Consider the following 18,025-nt stretch of genomic DNA (forward strand, 5'->3'; position numbering starts at 1 on the left):
CCCTCCTCTCTTCCGTCCTCCTTCCCTTAGGAGTCCAAGCCTGCCCAGGCGGCTGCTGGTCCGGCATGTATGGCCACCAATAGTGCATTTGCCTCGGCTTCAACAATAGTCCCGCTACGAGGGCTACTCCTAACCCGGAGAGCCCGGTGCCTGGCCATGCCTATGGGACCCCGATATCCAGGGATGTGTGGTCTGAGGGTGCGATACCTATGAGCAGGGCCGATTGCGCAGCTATTGTGCTCGGGATATACGGAGAGTGAGCCGGCTTTGAGGGGTGAGTTTTCCTTACTGAACTGGTGTGAGTTGTTTTTTGGAGCGATGGGTGATACGGGGGTGGGTAAACAGATCGGGTATATCCTGGAGGGAGATGGGTTTGCTATATGCGGTGGGTGTGAGGTTAAGGAGGGGGAATGCTGGTTGAAGCGGAAGTGTTTCGTAGGAGACTGGATGATAAAGCGAGGGAGTCTGAACGTATAGCCTGTCTTGTTATTACATAGGATGTCACGCATCTAGTGATCACGCAGTATGAGACTATTGCTCCAAAGGTCGCAGCCTCTATAACAAATATGTGAACTCAAGCCGGCTTCAAACTTGAAGTTTAGAGAGCAATGAAGTCTCTGCACATAGTCAGTGTGGCAAGATTAGGGGAATGAACATACAAGTCGTCCTTCCAAAGCAGGACTCCCTTGCAGAATGACTTAGCAGTGTTGGTAGTCTTCTACACATATGCATGTATTCGGAAGCCTAGTTGATCACTAACATACTGGGGTAGAAAGCCGAAGGAGAGCCGATTACCAGTGTACGGTTGTGCTTGTGGCCAGCTCACTTTGATCCGGCTTACTGTTTATTGTCTCGCCTACGCTGCGAAACGAGCTGGTCAGAATGGTCACATGTGTTTAATGACATGAGACGTCACTCACTTCGGGGCTTTGGAACACTCATAAATATGGTGGACCGAGCAATGGTACCCTTATCTTGAGCTCTTACTCACCAAAAACTCCATCATTCCCATCCCAGTTCTCTGTTTAATCCCATAACAACATGAAACCCCATCTCTCCCTCTCTCTTCTTTTTCTCCCCTTGCCCGTCCAAGCCTACCCCGGCGGACAATGCAGCTACCCACCAGACCACAGGCTCTGCATATGTCTCGACCGCAACGAATGCCTGAGATATGGAGGTCAGCCGTTCGAGAAACTTAACGGGCATTGGCCGTGCCTACACGATCCGAATAATATCCAAGGGTGCATGATATACAATTGTGACCCGAAAGCCTGGAGCTGGTGCTCGTTTGGGTGTGGGGATACAGGGAGTTGGCCGTTGAAAGGCGAGTTTTTGATCATCAGTTCATTGAGATCTGGGTCATGGCGAGTTGAGGATGTTGATGGGGTTGGCTTGTAGATCCGCTTTGTCCTGGAGGGAATGACTTCGTCTGCTGCACCACGAGAGAGTAGAGGGAAAAAATTGGCCTGAAAGGGTGGGCGCTGTGAGGTGAGAGAATAGAGGGCGATGGCTGCAGGCTGAGGAGAGAAAAGCGAGGAAGTTTGGACAGAGGGAGAGGGAACAATGCAGCCCCAGAGTTATGAACGAGAGGATATCAATGCAACAAGTTTCGTGTCACGATCTCAAACCCATCATCGCATCACCCAAACCTCCACCTCCCCATCCCCTCTTCCCTCCCCTGATCCTCCTCCGGCGTCCAATCCCACTCATCTGCCGTAAACAACTCCCTCGCAATACGCTCCGTAGCCATAGCCCCCTCATACCTCAGCCTCTGATCCGTCGCGATGCCCCTAGTGAACCGAAACACTCTCTTCTCTCTTTTTCCATTATCTCTCGGCATCCAACTCGTCGCCTCACGTGCCTTAAGCCATGATACCCGGCCAATAGCGACGGCACTACTCGACAACATAGCCTGGACAAAATCCACTATGGGCAGGATCCTCATCCGAAGGCCACAACTAGTGTGATATTTATCGAGTGGATACGAAGGACACTGCCTGAGGGAAGCGATGACGTGTCCTAGATCGGTAGCGGCAAAGTCGCGGATGGTGTCGAGAGAATGGGGGGAGAAGTCCACTAAGAAGAGGAGGTCTCGGGACACGAAGAACTTGATCATCTCGCCCAGCTGGAAGGAGTCACAAGCGGGGGAGGTGTCATAGCCGAGGGAGCATTGGCGTGTGCGAGAGGTGTAGAGGCGAAGGAAGTGGCGTGGGATGGAGGCTAGGGTGTTGAGGATGCAGTCCCGGCGGTAGTGGAGCTCCCCTGGGGACGTTAGCAAGCTCTCATACGTGAAATGGAAGAGGGGAGCTTACTCTCCAAATCATCGGGGAGATCCCACCACGCAGCATGTCCAACCTCCTCGTCCTCCTCGTCCTCCTCATCGCCGAAGGTCCGCCATCTCCGGGAGCCATACATAATCAGCTCCCGTGTAGAAGTCATCAGCTTAGGCGGCTGATCCAACAGCCATGCCACCAAAATCTTCTGCCGCAGCGTCTCCTCAGCGGCACGGGACAAGGTCGGGCCGTCATTCTTGCCTAGCCGCGTTTGAGTGGCCGGCCACTTGTACTTGAGCGCGCTCACATAGCGGGACACGATCCCCGTGGAGGCAAATCTGTCGGCCAACACGGCTAGGACAGCCAGGTAGTGCATGGACACATGCTTGGTGTTGGTAGTGGATTGCTTCCTATGCAAGATGCGCAGAAGATCCTCGAAGATGCCCTCGCGGCCTACGGAGCGCGTAGTCTCGTCATCTTCGTGGATCTTTACCACAGGCAAGTCGGTTGGACTGGCATTTTCGGGCTTTATGCCTTGCAGGGAGAGCCGTTGTAGAGCAGACTCGATCGACTTTGCCTCAGCAAATCGCTTGTCGCCAAGGAGGTTGTCGAAGTACTTGGACTGCTGGCGCAGGACGGCCAGGTGCACGCGGTAGGCGACGCGGACGGTTGACCTCAGCGTCGGCTGTGGCAGCTCCTTGGGAACCGACGGGACCGTTTTCCTGGCCGCCTTACGCGCGGCTTGCAGGACATCTTTTGAGGTGTAAAATGTCACATCGAGTATGAGATCACCGTCTGGAACGATATCGACGACCTTGACGCCATTCAAGCCGGAAGGGTCGGAGCCGTCATCCTGGGCGGGGGCTTCTGCACTGTCGCCCATTGTCTGCGTTCGAGCCAGCGGTCATCGAACAGGATACCAGATCTGTATTGTACGTGTCGAGGTATCAGTCCAGAAGTACTATGTGTGCATTTCCGCGATTGGACAGTAGCTGAGCACCTGACAGGCGGGACGTTCAGCTCAGGCTGTCAGGCTGTCTTCAGCAGTGATGATGTGGATGAAGTTGATGGTCCCTAGTCAGAACCCCAACGCCAAGACGCATGGCTGCCAAGCGGTGTCGCACTGTGATTGGGCAGACGCGCAAATCCACTCCCACAACAAGACCCACCAAATGACGTTGGCCCTGGCTCCACCAGTAACAGGGCTTTTGCGCCCGGCATCGTAAGAGCAGGGGGGTGGAGGAGGGCGGCCAGCCCGAAGTGTGCATGCTCTCGCACGTTGTTACGATGGAGCAACGAGAAAAAAAATGGAGGGATGAAGAAAAAAAAGGAAACTCTGTCAGAAAATCTTGTCGGCACTGACACGTTTGTGTTGGAGCTGGCGGCGGAGAGAAGCAGAATTGCAGAGAAGAAAAATCAAAATTCTTAGATAAAAAATCCACTGCAGCAGCCAATCACAGGGCTGACCGCCAGTGGAAAACAAGACCCGAGTGTCCATCGTCGATGGACTCGAAGCTGTCAGCCCAAAAGCCAAGCCGCCAGAGATGCCAAGACTCGATGCAGAACCCCATGTGGACATGCAGCAAAAATGCAGGCAGCCCGTGAAAGTTTGGCAGCGATTGGCAGGGGGGCATGGGGCATGGAACATGGGGTATGTTGTGCGCTCCCGATGCCTTCGAACCTCAGTAAAGTTGCTCAACGACTTTTGAAGGTGGTGCGCCATCAACAAAAGCTCAAATTGGTCCCTGTCCCCGTCCCTAGCCTTTGCCTCGTGGCCGCAGCCCTCTGCCTTTATTTTCTTCGTTTTGACTCTCTTGTTATGATTGCATAGTGGGCGAGTTATGCAGCAATTGCAGCGCTATTGCATCGCGCCGTCGCATTTGGTTGGCATTCTCGCTTCTGATCTTTGATAACGCCCATTTTTTCACTTCGTAATTACGACTTCTCAAGCCCAATGCCACCTCGATCACGTCCTTCTGCCGTCCAGCAGACTGCATTACTCGATCTCTTTGGCGATTATGTTGCGACCTTTTTCCATTCTCCAGGACATCCAAACTATCAACAGACCCGAGCTCTCTCTACATACCCTTGTCGTCCACGCATGACCTCTCTAGCAAAAACCTCGCGCTTCCTGCGCGTCCCCTCTGCTCTATGCCTACCATCACGGCGCAACTTCCATAACTACTTCGTCTCACACCTCCCATCGGCCTCCCTTTTCCCAGATTCGCGCTCAACCGCTGGTCCTTCGGCTCCCAATCGCGATCTAACCGTCGTGCGCATCCCGCTGCGCAGCGCCAAGCATCACTTTGGCGTGGCCGTCTCCCGTGGTCAGCGCATTCAGAATGAGGACACCAACCAAGCCGGGACCATCACCATGCCCGCGTTTGCGAAGCGCCCTCCGATCAGTCTGGTTAGAGGCCAGGACGCCGCGGCGGCGGCAAAGGCAGCGGGGATTGGGACCACGGCAGCCAGTGCGCTTGGCGACCCGCAGGTATTCTATTTCGCCGTGTTTGATGGGCATGGAGGGACCGAGTGTAGCGATTTCTTGAGGGACGAATTACATGGGTACATCGAGCAGGCGGCTGCCGATCTGCAGTTGCAGAGCAGCCTGCAGAAGAAAGACGACCCGAAGAAGCTCCCGTCTTCCTTACAAGACCCGTCAACGCTCTCATCGCCGACGATCCTCCCTCAACATGACCACGAAGTCCCCCCCTCCGAGTCGTCGACCCCTCGGCCTCTTCGCCTGCAATCCGACCTTCTCCAGGAGTACCGCCGCACCATCGGCGGCTACTGGCGCCGTTTCCGACCCTCCTGCTTTACCATTCCCCCAATTCCTTCCTCCCGGGACCCAAACCCCCCTCCCCCGTTAACCTCTCAAGGACCAATCACCCTCGAAACAGTCCTCACTTACGCCTTTCTCCGTGCCGACCTCGACTTCGTCACTGCGCAAGCCCGTAAGCCCGACCCCGATGATCCTTACGTCGCCGACTTCCCCCTCAACAAAGATGAGATACTGGGCTCCCCCCAACTCCCCCCTCGGGCCACGGGATTGGAGGGCCGCACCGCTTTAAAGGGGGATCGACTGCCTCCGTGGCGTTGATCTCTACCCCCTCGTCAACGCCTTTCTGGCATCCTTCCGCGCACGCAACCATTGCCGTTGCCCACGTAGGCGATACGCGAGTCTTACTGTGCGAAACCAAGACCGGGTTAGCCGTCCCTCTGACAGCAGACCACCGTCCCTCTAGCCCGACCGAATCTCGCCGTCTACGCCGCTACCTCTCGGACAGTCTCGTAACGGACTCCTTCGGCGAGGAACGCCTCCACGGCCTCGCCAACTCCCGCTCCTTCGGCGACATGGGCAGCAAACGCATCGGTGTTAGCGCCGAACCGGACATAGTCCGCGTGGACCTGCACCCCGCTCAGTACAGCTTCATGGTCCTCTGCTCCGACGGCGTGAGCGGGACACTGAGCGACCAGGAGATAGTGGATATTGTTAAGGAGGCGGGGACGCCGGAAGAAGGGGCTAGGAGTGTAGTCGAGTATGCGACGGAGGTTAGTTCAGATGGGGATAATGCGACGTGTCTTGTGGTCAGGTTGGGGGGATGGGAGAGGAGGTGTGAGGGCGGGCTAGGGAGTATGGGGACGAAGGAGGTGAGGGAGATGAGGAGGGTTGAGGCGGAGGATCCGAGACGGAGGGGGCGGTAAGGGCCTTTCTTTCTTTCTTCTTTTTTTCCCTGTCCTCAAGGCGAAGAATTGCAAAGGTTTATTATGGTATTGAGTTGATTGATGTTTATTTGGGCTCGAGTTTTCAGGGTAACGGTCTGGTTTGATGATATTGGGTTTATGTATATAGAGGTAGAATGGGTGTGTGCATCTATATTTGAACGGAGTTCAAGAGGATGGTGGGGGGGGGGAAAAGATGGTTTTACCGTTTTTTTTTTTTTGGCATACGACATGTTGTTGATGGCTATGGCATTCGGGAGAGAAGAGAGTCATCAATTCTGCATTATCAAACAGATATAGTGGATGGAATCTTTAATAGAAGTTATATATAACACACCAAGATCTTTCCCATGATCAACTGTGAATTATTCTTCAGTTACTTGAACAGGAAATTTTTCTAAGTCCTCTTAATTTACTTTTTTTTTTTTTTTTTTTTTTTTTTTACCTGAGCAAGCTATTCCCAAGACAGCTTGGCTCTGGTCACTTCACAGTCCAGTCCTTGAGATTTGAGTCTGGGGAATCGCGTTTATTAACGTTCCAAAGCACATAAAACAAGACTGGTATCTCACATACACGCTGTCATCGACCTCCCACCGATAGCCAACACAACCTATACGATTGCGAATAAGCCGACTACCAATGACAGCAAAGACACAAACATGACTAACACATGCCATCATCTGCAAGCAAACCCTTCCTCTTAGAAGGAAGCTGTCTCTTCCGCATCAGTCAACCTTAATCCCACCATCATATACCCCCCCCCCACCCTGTCGTATCCCCCCTTAATACCTAGGATACCCCCACCCTCCTCCAGGCGGCCCCTGATGGTGCGGCGAACCCGGATACCCCCCATGATGCCCCGGCCCAGGCGGGTAGTACCCATGCGGCGAAGCCGGCGCTTGCCCATACCCATGATGCCCTCCATACGGTGCCGGCTGCTGTTGCCCATAATACCCCGCCGGCGGCGAAGTCTGCGGATGGTAATATCCGGCCGCCTGTCCATGTCCATGTCCATACCCCGTAGGGCTCTGAACGTGATGCGGAGATCCATACCCCGCCCCGCTAGAGTATGCCGGCGAAGGCGAGGAGGTCGTCGCCGAGGAATAGTAACTCGCTGCGTGGCCGGTCATGGAGACAGGGGAGTGGGCGGAACCGTGCGTACCTGTAGAGGAGGGACGGGTATTCTCCGTCTGCAGGGAGAGTTGGCCCTGCTTTTTGAGCTGGTTCCAGAGGGAGTTGGCGGGCTTGCCATGGCCTTCGAGGCCGTGACCGCAGCCGCCGTGGCCGGGAACGCCGCGGGAACTGGTGCTCGCGCTGAGTTGCAGCTGCTGCATCTCGCTGGAGAGGACGTGGTTCTTGTGGTTGCGGACTGATTCGGCCGAGAGCAAGTGGTTGAGTTGGTGGCGATAGGGGGTTTCTTGGGTCCACTTGCGAACGGTCTCGAACATCTCGCGCTGGATCTCAACACGCTCGTCGCGCGCGGCGGGATGGTGCAGGGCACGAAGGACGTCGTTGACAACTTCGTCGACGGGGACGCCGGGGTTCTCCCAGGCGTAGACGACGCGTGGGACGACGTAGGCCACGATGGTTGCGGCCACGCGGCCCGCGCACGAGTTGAGGATGTTGGTGAAGTGGTCCTTGGAGAGCATGCTGTGCGTGGGGTTGTCACAGCGAGGGTTGTTCCAAGGCTCGAACTGCGAGGAGGCTGAAGTCTCGATCAAACCCGAGGAGCCTTCCTTCAGGAGCTTAGAGGCCTGGTTGATGAGCGGGCGGACGAAAGGGGCCAGGAGGGAGAGGATAAAGATGGTCAGGCGCTCGCTGATGCTTTCGAGAAGGTTCTCCAGGCCGGGGATTTTAGAGATGGTGTTGCTGATGGCGCGCACGATCTTGTCGCGGAACTCGAGGATCGGGTAGATCTGCGCGGCGATCTTGACCGCGTCAAAGGTAGGGTTGACGTCGGGGCTGCCGCTGACACGGGCGTTTTCTTGCTCCTGAGCGCTGGCCGCTGCCCTCAGGTTCCTGGCCTGGGCAGCGAAGTCGTTGCCGACGGTGGGCATCTGGGAAAGGAGAGAGATGAAGTCGTTGCCACTGTTCGAGCTCGAGCCAAAGAAGCCGCGCTGGCTCGAGTAGCTGCCGTCGCCCGAATGTTCGGCGTTGCGAAGGGCGGTGTCCATCTCATCGATCTCGGATTGTGTGAAGTGGTCGTTGGCCTCGCTGCGAGGGTCAGCGCTGATCATCGTCGTCGCTTAGAGGGAAGACTTACCCAAGGACAGAGTGCAAGAAGTCCACAGCGCCAAAGGTACCAGTAACCAGGGGGTAAACCATTTTGCCACGCAGGTTGATCTTGGTATCTCTGCCGACGTGAGGGAAGACGTCACGGTAGCCCAGCTCGATCAAGGCCAGCTCGCAGTAGTTGCTGTGGGCAGGGAAGTCCTCCAGGCAGTGCAGAGCCTGGCCCAAGCAGCGCAGAGCCTCGCAGAGGTCGCTCTCCCTGCCCGAAGTACCATGGGCGCCGCTAGTGTAGACACGTCCGAAGTGGATGCTGCGGGCGAAGCTCCAGCGAAGGTAGCCAGCACTGGTCGCCCATCCTCCAGACTCGTTGGCGATGTAGTTCTTCATGCCGGTACGAGGATCGATCTCCAACTCGCGCTTATCAACGGGGGCGCGCAGGCGCGGGTCATACTTGCGCGCGTCCTGGCCATCGGCATAGCCCAGCGGGTTATCGATGTGCTCCTCGGGACGATACACGCCTAGTCGCTCCTCAGTGACCTCGAATTCGCCGGTCGCATAACCGTTAGCAAGGAACGACAAGACCCAAACCAGCACGCGGATGGTTGCCGCGTTGACCTTGGTCAAGCTGCCGACATCGACGGCTTGGGAGTAGTCGCGCAGCCAGTTGCCGAAATAAACACGCGCGATCATCATGCTGGACCACTTCTTGCCGTATAGAAAAGCCAGCGTTTTGATCGTGTCCTCGATGTCGCCATGGCGCCAGTTGTGGCCTTCGACCTGCGCAATTGAGGGGATGTTGCCGGCGCCGAACGCGGCCGCCTTGTCGGGGAGTACGACGAGCAGGATGGCGAAGGCCAGCAGCATGGTGCCCCAGCCTAATCTGAGGCCGGCCATGGTTGCGTGAAAGGTTGTCAGATGCTTAGTGAAGTGCCTGTGATGGTTATGGTGATAATCTAAGCTCTGAGCGAGGGTTGAGCGACTGAGAACGCACTGAATCGTCGCTTCTTGAGCTCAGGAAGTCGGCGACAATGTTGGTGACAAGAGCTAAGTAAGACGAAGGAAGTCTCAAATGCAAGTGAAATAGGAGTCTGGTCTGCAAGTGGCTGGCTAGAAAACACAGTCAGGCCTCCCGTCCGGGGCTGCTTCCAGGTTTTGGACCCAGCCTGAAGCCCAGTGCTGCGAGAGAGAGTCGCTACTGGAGCTGGGAGCAAGAATGAGCCAGCCGCCGATTTCCTGGTTCTAGGCAGTTTGGCAGTTCCCGCTTTGTACGATGGACGCCAGGCGAATGCTCGGCTACGACTCGGCTAACACCTCAGATGCGCAAAAAAAAAAAATATGCTAAAGATGCAGTCGCAACTGCAAGTTCCTAGAGTCCCAAGTCTAGGTCAATTTACAATTAGAATTGATTTAAAAAAGCCTTGTCTTGGATCATCGAGCCCTGATCTTCAATATTCGCCGACGAGCTTGTGATGAGGGGCAGAACCCCGCCATCGCAGCTGATGTGGGTCCGGTCCTGGCGGGTTCTTGGCGCCAAGATATGGCCACCCTCAAATGCATATTCCCGCATAAATTCATATCAGCAGGATCGATGCATGATCGCGTATTCAACAAGGCAGGGGATGGAGTCGATCGCCAAAACGAAACTCCGTTTGCCTAATGCTATTGGCACCCATGCGGCATCCGGCGGTAGCACTCTTCACACTGTATCCGTAGAGCCTTGATCTCTTCTCCGACGACCATCATGAAGTCCGGGGACCTAGCGTGTAAGAGACGACTCTACGTGTAGGTGAGGTTGTATTGTTCATCGGATTTGAAGAACCCGAACCGACAGTTCCGGTCAGTCGCTCCAGCACTCTTGGCATTCTCACAGTGCCGGAGGTAACGCCACTGCAATCCGCTGTCATCCGATGCCACCAGAAGTCCCCCAGTGGCCGCGGCGACCGCAAATGCCCGTCTGCGCGGCGAGTCCACGCATCCTCGCTGCTGCGCGTCTCTGATTCGTGCGACCCCTGAATCTTGGGTTTCTGGAACCAAAACCTTGTCCACTCACTCAACCCGCGGGACGGAGACTGCCACAGTCCGTTGCAGCGGTCAAAGCTTTGCACTTGCACGGTGTCTTGCAGTCTCTTTTTACACCACCCCCTTCCCAACACTTCTCCCTTCCCTTTTTTTTTTTTATTTTTTCAACCTCATCTTCCTTCTCTTCTACTCCTGTCCGTCGTTTGTGTGTCCCCTTTTTGCGCTGCACTTGCGCCTCGCTGCCGTCATCCGAGAGAGCCGAGTCCACGCGTCAGGACACCATATATAATCCCCAGAGCACATCATCTACAAGACACTGCCCAGCGGCCGCCATGTCGCGCACCTTCACTCTCGCCGAAGTCCAGAAGCACAACTCCAAGAAGTCGTGCTACGTCACCCTGGGCTCCAATGTATACGACGTGACCGACTTCCTCGATGCCCATCCCGGCGGCGCCGATCTCATCCTCGACTGGGCCGGCAAGGACATCACCGAGATACTCAAGGACCCGTCCTCGCACGCCCATTCCGATGCCGCCTACGAGGTGCTCGACGAGGCCCTTGTTGGCACCCTCGTCGATGCCAACGACAAGATTTCTGCCAATGGCTCTGCTAATGGCAGCGCAAACGGCCGCCCTGTGCACCCGCGCACCGGCATGTCCTGCGAGGAAGACCTGACGAAGGACACTGACATCGTCGCCGACTACAAGACCCACAAGTTCCTCGACTTGAGCCGTCCGCTCTTCCCTCAGGTCTGGTTTGGCGGCTTCTCGAAGGAGTTCTACCTCGACCAAGTGCACCGTCCGCGTCACTACAAGGGCGGTGCCTCTGCGCCACTCTTTGGCAACTTCCTCGAGCCGCTGACCAAGACACCGTGGTGGATGATCCCGGTCGTCTGGCTGCCCCCCGTCAGCTACGGCCTGTATCTGGCCTATCCTGGGTTCCAGAACCCAACCAACCAGGTTATCTGCTTCGTGGGCGGCCTGTTCATCTGGACTCTGGTCGAGTACATGATGCATCGGTTCCTCTTCCACATTGACTAGTAGGTACCCTTGTAGGCTTTCTGCTTAGAATTTTGCTAACGTTCTAAACTAGTTACCTTCCTGACAACCGCGTCGGCATCACGCTGCACTTCACCCTCCACGGAATCCACCACTACCTGCCCATGGACAGGTACCGCCTGGTCATGCCACCCGCGCTCTTCGCGATTCTGGCTGCCCCATTCTGGAAGCTGGCTCACACCGTCTTCTTTTGGAACTGGTCCGTTGCTACGTCTGTCTATTGCGGTGGCATCTTTGGCTACATCTGCTATGACCTTACCCACTACTTCCTGCACCACCAGAACCTCCCTCTGTGGTGGAAGAAGCTCAAGAAGCTGCACCTCGAGCACCACTTCCTCGACTACGAGAACGGCTTCGGCGTCACCAGTCCCTTCTGGGACTGGGTCTTTGGCACTGAACTGAACTCTGCAAAGCCTAATCTCAAGCTGCAATAAACATGCTTGTGGGGACAGCTGATGACGGGCAGGGGAGCGTGACGTTTTTAAGGACAGCATGTGGTTCTAATCTCTACCTAATGAGCTTGGCTGGCATGTCGGATGGTCTTGTATTCAGTGATTCCCAGCTGACGATGGACTGATTATGAAGAGGTTAGTGAACTGGGCAGGCAGGCATCGGATTCCTCTTCATGATGAATGTTGATGATACGTAATGCCTTAAAATACAGTACGTAGAATACCCTAATAATACATTGATGTAAGCAACCCTTCCTACAGTCCGGATGCTGGGAACCAACGCATTGTAACACCCTCTTTTTACATGTGCCCACGCAGGGTCCTTGCTTGTTCTTTGCCATCACTGAGTTGCGGAAGAATTTCATCTGTTCACAATCCGTGATGCACGGTAAAGCTAACCCTTTAAATTGCTTAAACTCGACCATCAGATCAGAATCATGATCGCCCTAACACCGTATGGATAACCGTGCACGGATCACGCATGTACTGTACCATCATCCCCGCCACCGACGAGGCTGAAGAACTTCACGTGACTTGAAGGCTGCGGAATTCCCTTCCCTTGGGCATCCACTGCTTCGATTCCCATCCACTTTCCTACAAGTCTCTGCCTTTCGACCATCTCCCCACCCCAAGGTCATTGTCAACTCCACCGACTCATCACCTCCTCCCATTGCTACTCATCGCGGCTTGCTCTCAGCGCATCGGGAGGTCAGCATACGCCCTCGCGCAGTAGCGCAATTTTCTCCAGAAAAGAAGGGGGAAAAAAAAATATTATCTAGGAAAAGAAAAAAAAAACAAGAAGAGAAGATAGAGGGAAGAGCAAAATGTCAGGCTTAGACGTGGAGGCCCTCCTCGATTCGACTGCCTCCTCCAAGGAGCAGAACAGCAAGGCCACCGCTAATGGCGACTCGCCGCAGAACGGAAGCCGCAGCGAGCATACCGACCGCGAACGTGGTCGGGACGACCGTAGCCGCGACGACACCAGAGGCCGGAGCCGCGACCGTTCCTACTCCCGCTCGCGCGACCGGGACCGCGATCGTGACCGCAGCCGCAGCCCATCCCGCGATACCAGAGACCGTGACCGCGACCGTCGCCGCCGTGACCGCAGCCCCGCCCGCTACCGCGGCTCGTCTAGCGGACGGGACACACCCAGGAGCGAAGCCGGAAGTCACAAGAGTAGGCGCAGGAGCCGGAGCCGTGAATCTGGCCGACACTCACGTCGTCATAGAGACGGAGACTACTATCGTGGCAGCACCCGAGGAGCTGGCCGCTCCCGCTCTCGCTCGCCCACCCGCTATTACCGCCCGGACCGTGACCGCGACCGCGATGCTAGGGACCGCGGTGACCGCTACCGGCGCCGCGACGACGATCGTGACCATGACCGTGATCGGGACCGCGACCGCGAACGTGACCGCGAACGTGACCGCGAACGTGACCGTGACCGCCGCGACCGCGCCCGCCGGCGCAGCACCCCGCGCGAGCCTTCGCCCACCAACGACGAGCGCGATCGTCGCACCGTGTTTGTCCAGCAGCTGGCCGCTCGCCTCCGTACTCGCGAGCTGAAGGAGTTTTTTGAGAAGGCTGGTCCTGTTGCTGAGGCCCAGATCGTCAAGGATCGTGTCAGCAACCGTTCTAAAGGGTGAGTGGACCTTGTCTCTCTTTTGGATTTGAAGAACCAAGCTAACTTCTCTCAGCGTCGGCTATGTCGAGTTCAAGAGTGAAGAGTCCGTTGCTGCCGCCCTTCAGCTCACTGGTCAGAAACTCCTAGGTATTCCCATCATCGTGCAACCCACCGAGGCCGAGAAGAACCGCCAGGCCCGCACCACGTCCGGTCACCATCCAAACTCCGTTCCCTTCCATCGTCTCTACGTGGGCAACATCCACTTCAGCATCACCGAGACAGATCTCCAGCATGTGTTTGAGCCTTTTGGTGAGCTTGAGTTTGTCCAACTGCAGAAGGATGAGAACGGCCGCAGCCGCGGCTACGGTTTTGTCCAGTATGTTTTACTTCCCCTTCCTCCTTCCCTTTTCCCCCTGGGTAACCATGGCATGGGGCGCTGACATCATCTCTTTCAGGTTTCGCGATGCTGCGAACGCCCGTGAGGCTCTCGAGAAGATGAACGGATTCGACCTCGCCGGTCGGCCGATTCGCGTGGGACTTGGCAATGATAAGTTTACCCCCGAGTCAACTGCCAATCTCTTACGGGGCTTCCCAGGCCAGGGTTCCGCTTTCTCCGGCGCCGGCGGCCGTGGCCCACCGGCCTCAACCTTTGACCGCGCCGGCGGCCGCGACAGCGACAAGGTGTCGGGCGCCAGCGCGCTCGACGACACAGACGTCGCCGGCGTCAACTTTAACAATTACAGCCGTGACGCCCTCATGCGCAAGCTGGCCAGGACTGACGAGCCAGCGCCCGAGCGACAGATTCTCAAGCCCAAGACCGTGGAGACTAAGCCGCTTCCTGTTAATGTTAACATGGCCAGTCGGTGTGTCGTACTGCATAATATGTTCGATCCTGCCGAGTATGTCCTCTTCCCTTTTACATATATGAGTCACGTCAGCTAACAACAAGACAGGCAACAAGGCGAAGACTGGATCAAGGAGCTCGAGGACGAGGTGCGCCAGGAGGCCGAGGAGAAGTATGGCCACGTCGTGCACATTGCCGTCGACCCTAACTCCAACGGCGACATCTACCTCAAGTTTGACAAGGTGCAGGGCGGCGAGAACGCCATCAAAGGCCTCAACGGCCGCTATTTCGACGGCCGCATGATTACGGCCGCGCCCGTCGTCGACGCCGTCTACAGCAGTTTGTTCTCTCGCGCCAAGGCTCTCTAACTTTGTAAGAGAGGGCAACAACACGACTACTAATCTCACACTTTACATTTTTATTTTCAGTTCGTTCGTCGTCGGCATGATGAGACATTGGTTGATGTGCTTTGCTTTCGCGCTTTTTAGGGTTCTCGACGAGACGGTTAGTAGTTTAGCTCTCTTACCTATCTTACTCTCTCCTACCTAGTTAAGTTTGTTGCTGGGTCGTTAAACTACTCCTGGCAGCGCGAAGTTCGTCACCATTGAGAAACGGGATAAATTCTGACTGGATTGTTTAAATCTAGAAATGTTGATTCCGACTCCGGCAAAGTGCAAGGCCTGCGTTTGCCTGACGGGTGTTATCCTAGTGTCTTCCTACCTACCTACCTGCCTACCTACCTACCTACCTACCTACCTACTTACTTACTTACCTACTTACCTACTTACCTACCTACTTAACTTACCCCCCCCCTTCCTCTCTCAAGTACTTACGACTTCGTCAGATGGTGACTCTTGGTCGTGGTCCGGAATTTCTTTTCTAGGATTCGACCCTTTCTCCGTTCGTCCGTCCGTCCGTCCGGTCGTCTCGCCCATCAATCGCTCTTCGGCCTCCTCTTCGACCCGTTCGCCAAGTCATTTTTTTTCTTTGGGGATGATCATCCTCTCCGCGCGTAAAGGTTCCAGATCTGAGTCAAACTCGTTTTAGGGTCTGTTTACATCTGCCGTCAATGAGCCGGTTTTTTGTCACCACCCACTCTCATCTTAACTGCCACTCAGATCTGCCTCTGCTTCGTCGAGCAACTTAACTGGGTCACAGTTGCGCCTGTCTGCATTGGCTGCATCGGTTCAACCAAAGTTGTATTGGTCATTCTATAGCTCTCATCTGACGACCACTGGAAACAGATCACTTCTCGACCAGAAGACCTGATTACTTCAAGTCAAGTCGGTCCAACCAGTCACCCACCCGGGGTTGGGCTTAGCGATCGATCAGGCCACTGAGACAGTCAAACCTCGAACTTCTCGGTCGTCTATGATCAACTGTTTGACGGCAGCGTTGCTGATGTGGTTGTAGTCTATTTTGCGTTTCTTTTCTAGGAAGATCATACCGCGACTGTCAGCACGTAGATAGCTACTATCAACAAGCGGACAAACAAACTGTAGGGTAGAGAACGTAAGATGACAATATCACTCTAAGTACACACGTCTCGCTCGCTTTGTCATCGGTGCTATAACTGTATCGCTGTGTCCCTTACTTTTCCTAGTGCTCGTTGAGCAAGAGTGTTTTATGGTCTTGGAAGCGTACAGTCTGATTCGCCACCCAAGCTACATGAGCTGATAGGATTCTGTAGACGCTCTGTCATGCACCTTTTCATGATCACAAAACCCTTTGATATCAACCGCCACAATGCGAGGGCCATTGATCCCAATCCCCAAATCTTAGATGGAGATGACGTGTACCATGTCTTGAGATGCCTAGCTCGGATGTAAAGATTGACTTGTTTGACCCAGAGAAGCTCTTTCCTTTTCACTCCTGTAGGTGTCTGTAATTATCGTTCTTCTGTTGTTTTCACGGTTTGCCAAAGAGCAGGCTGGAGCTTCGTACCTGACTTGCTTAATCGTTCCCTCACGCACTAATAACAACACGACTCCCACATTTCTACAAGATACTTCACACAAAAACCAATTTTTTTTCCCAAAGGGAAGTATAAGTTTCTAAATGAGGTGGCGAGGCGACGCGTTCCGGCTTGATATGCATTCATCCATAATTACGCTTGCCCAGCAGTTGTTATTTCCCAAGAGAATTATCCAACGTGCAAGAGAGCATAGATAGACTGGCTGACGCGGTGTGCGAGGAGAGGCAAGGCACATTTGCCTAGGGCACATTTGCAACATTTACTCATGTCCGTCTTTCTTCAGCCGCGCCAGAGCTTCATAAGACCAATCAATCAAATCATATAATAGGACTGTGATTTACTAATTGGTATGTCAGCACTCACTTCCCTCTACTAAAGATCTACTGACATGGTTGTCTGATCAGTTGACATCCTAAGTTTGGTTGTGACTTCAAACTTTCATATTGCTCTCCTTTGGCTTTTTTTTTTTTTTCAAACGCTTATCGACATTCGCAAAAGATGCCGAATGCCGATGTCCAAGTGGCGATGACACATTCATAACACGAGCTACAAAAAGTCCAGTCTCAACAAGTAGTATCCTATCAGCAGTTCCATAATCCTTGCCCGTCATTTCACTGTTGAAGAAATGCGGATGAGAACAGCCGCTTGTGTGTAGTTACCATATCGCGGCATACTGCGGGTTAGCGCCTTAGAAATTAGGTATCCGTTTCCCCCTTGCTTGGGGTGCCCCAATTGCTTGGGGCTGCCACGGATTTTTTTTAAAAAAGATATATCCAACAAATTCTGTTCCTCGGCATCTTTTCTGTTCAGATGCATTCCTCACACCTCTGCTAGTTTGGCTGAATGTTTTCACATGGAGGGTTTTGGACTCAGTACCAGGTTTTTGTTTATAAGTTTCCTCTTCTGGAAGTGTGTTTACCACCTCAAGTGTGGAGTTCGTGAGACTGAGGCTCAGATCCATGCACATGCTCACAATTCCATCATCGCAGATGCAAGTGTGGTTATGGTAGAGAAGTGCACCAACAGTTAAATGCGGTGGTTTTGTGAAACTCTCACAGCATCTAACATCTCTTTATCTGGCCAGTTCCATTGTAAGATCACCAAGTGGTAACTCAAAGCAAATGCCTAGTAAAGCTTCCTTGTTTTCATTGTTTGTTTCCCATCAGACAAGCATCATCCACATATGAAGAAGAAATCATTTGAACGAAGGCAACAGGGGAGCCACATCGATTTCATCTTTCATGCTTTGTGACCGACAGTACAGACTTCCTAAAGCTCAAGTATTTCCTGAGCCCGCTTGGGCTCTACAGGTCGCCAGTCGTGCCCTCGTCCTGTATTCTTGTTGCTCATCACTGAATTGATCCGAATTGATAAGCATGTGGATGAGCTCAAAGGACACCATACATAGGTTTCGATCTAATCACCCCCGCTTTCCAATATTGATGCTAGCCAGTTGATGCGGGGAGCCTAGGTTCCCGAGCTTTTTCCACATAGCTACGTTCTCCCGAGTTGTTTTGTCTTCTTGAACCTCACATGAGATTTGGATCACGGCTTGATCTGATGTCAATCGCTTGAACAGGCTGATCAGTCCGATTAGGGTTTACAGACGTACTCTGGGAAAATACTCAAAGCTTTTGTATAGCCTCGTTCTCCCAAGTCGCTTTGTCTTCTCAAGTCTTCCATCATAACCGTATCCAATGTCCTCCTTTCATAAGGGTTGTTCATCCGATTCAGGGGCATCGAGACATGTTCGAGATACTCATAGGCTACCTTTGAACCTCTCTTGTGTACCCGCATCCCTCCGAGTTACTTTGTCTTCTGAAGTCTC

The 18,025-nt window shown here is 54.1% G+C and overlaps 5 protein-coding genes across 5 annotated transcripts; 3 read left to right on the plus strand and 2 right to left on the minus strand.

The window, feature by feature from the left end:
• Positions 1-1,639: 1,639 nt before the first annotated feature.
• CTHT_0006920 (uncharacterized protein) lies at positions 1,640-3,156 on the minus strand (the record flags this gene model as incomplete). The annotated part of the gene is made up of 2 exons (XM_006691160.1): positions 1,640-2,262; positions 2,313-3,156. 2 exons carry the CDS (start codon positions 3,154-3,156, stop codon positions 1,640-1,642), a joined length of 1,467 nt encoding a protein of 488 aa, XP_006691223.1.
• Positions 3,157-4,374: 1,218 nt separating this feature from the next.
• On the plus strand, positions 4,375-5,978 carry CTHT_0006930 (uncharacterized protein; the record flags this gene model as incomplete). Its single annotated transcript, XM_006691161.1, has 2 exons — positions 4,375-5,227; positions 5,443-5,978. The coding sequence occupies 2 exons, from the start codon at positions 4,375-4,377 to the stop codon at positions 5,976-5,978; spliced, it is 1,389 nt and encodes a 462-aa protein (XP_006691224.1).
• An 800-nt stretch (positions 5,979-6,778) lies between these two features.
• Positions 6,779-9,122, minus strand: CTHT_0006940 (heterokaryon incompatibility protein HET-C-like protein; the record flags this gene model as incomplete). The annotated part of the gene is made up of 2 exons (XM_006691162.1): positions 6,779-8,210; positions 8,260-9,122. The coding sequence occupies 2 exons, from the start codon at positions 9,120-9,122 to the stop codon at positions 6,779-6,781; spliced, it is 2,295 nt and encodes a 764-aa protein (XP_006691225.1).
• A 1,457-nt stretch (positions 9,123-10,579) lies between these two features.
• Positions 10,580-11,739, plus strand: CTHT_0006950 (inositolphosphorylceramide-B C-26 hydroxylase-like protein; the record flags this gene model as incomplete). The annotated part of the gene is made up of 2 exons (XM_006691163.1): positions 10,580-11,286; positions 11,340-11,739. The coding sequence occupies 2 exons, from the start codon at positions 10,580-10,582 to the stop codon at positions 11,737-11,739; spliced, it is 1,107 nt and encodes a 368-aa protein (XP_006691226.1).
• An 842-nt stretch (positions 11,740-12,581) lies between these two features.
• CTHT_0006960 (RNA splicing factor (pad-1)-like protein) lies at positions 12,582-14,590 on the plus strand (the record flags this gene model as incomplete). Its single annotated transcript, XM_006691164.1, has 4 exons — positions 12,582-13,396; positions 13,452-13,754; positions 13,834-14,241; positions 14,332-14,590. 4 exons carry the CDS (start codon positions 12,582-12,584, stop codon positions 14,588-14,590), a joined length of 1,785 nt encoding a protein of 594 aa, XP_006691227.1.
• Positions 14,591-18,025: the final 3,435 nt, after the last annotated feature.

This window comes from Thermochaetoides thermophila (assembly GCF_000221225.1).
Source record: "Thermochaetoides thermophila DSM 1495 unplaced genomic scaffold scf7180000011806, whole genome shotgun sequence".
In the NCBI taxonomy this organism is placed as follows: Eukaryota; Fungi; Ascomycota; class Sordariomycetes; order Sordariales; family Chaetomiaceae; genus Thermochaetoides; species Thermochaetoides thermophila.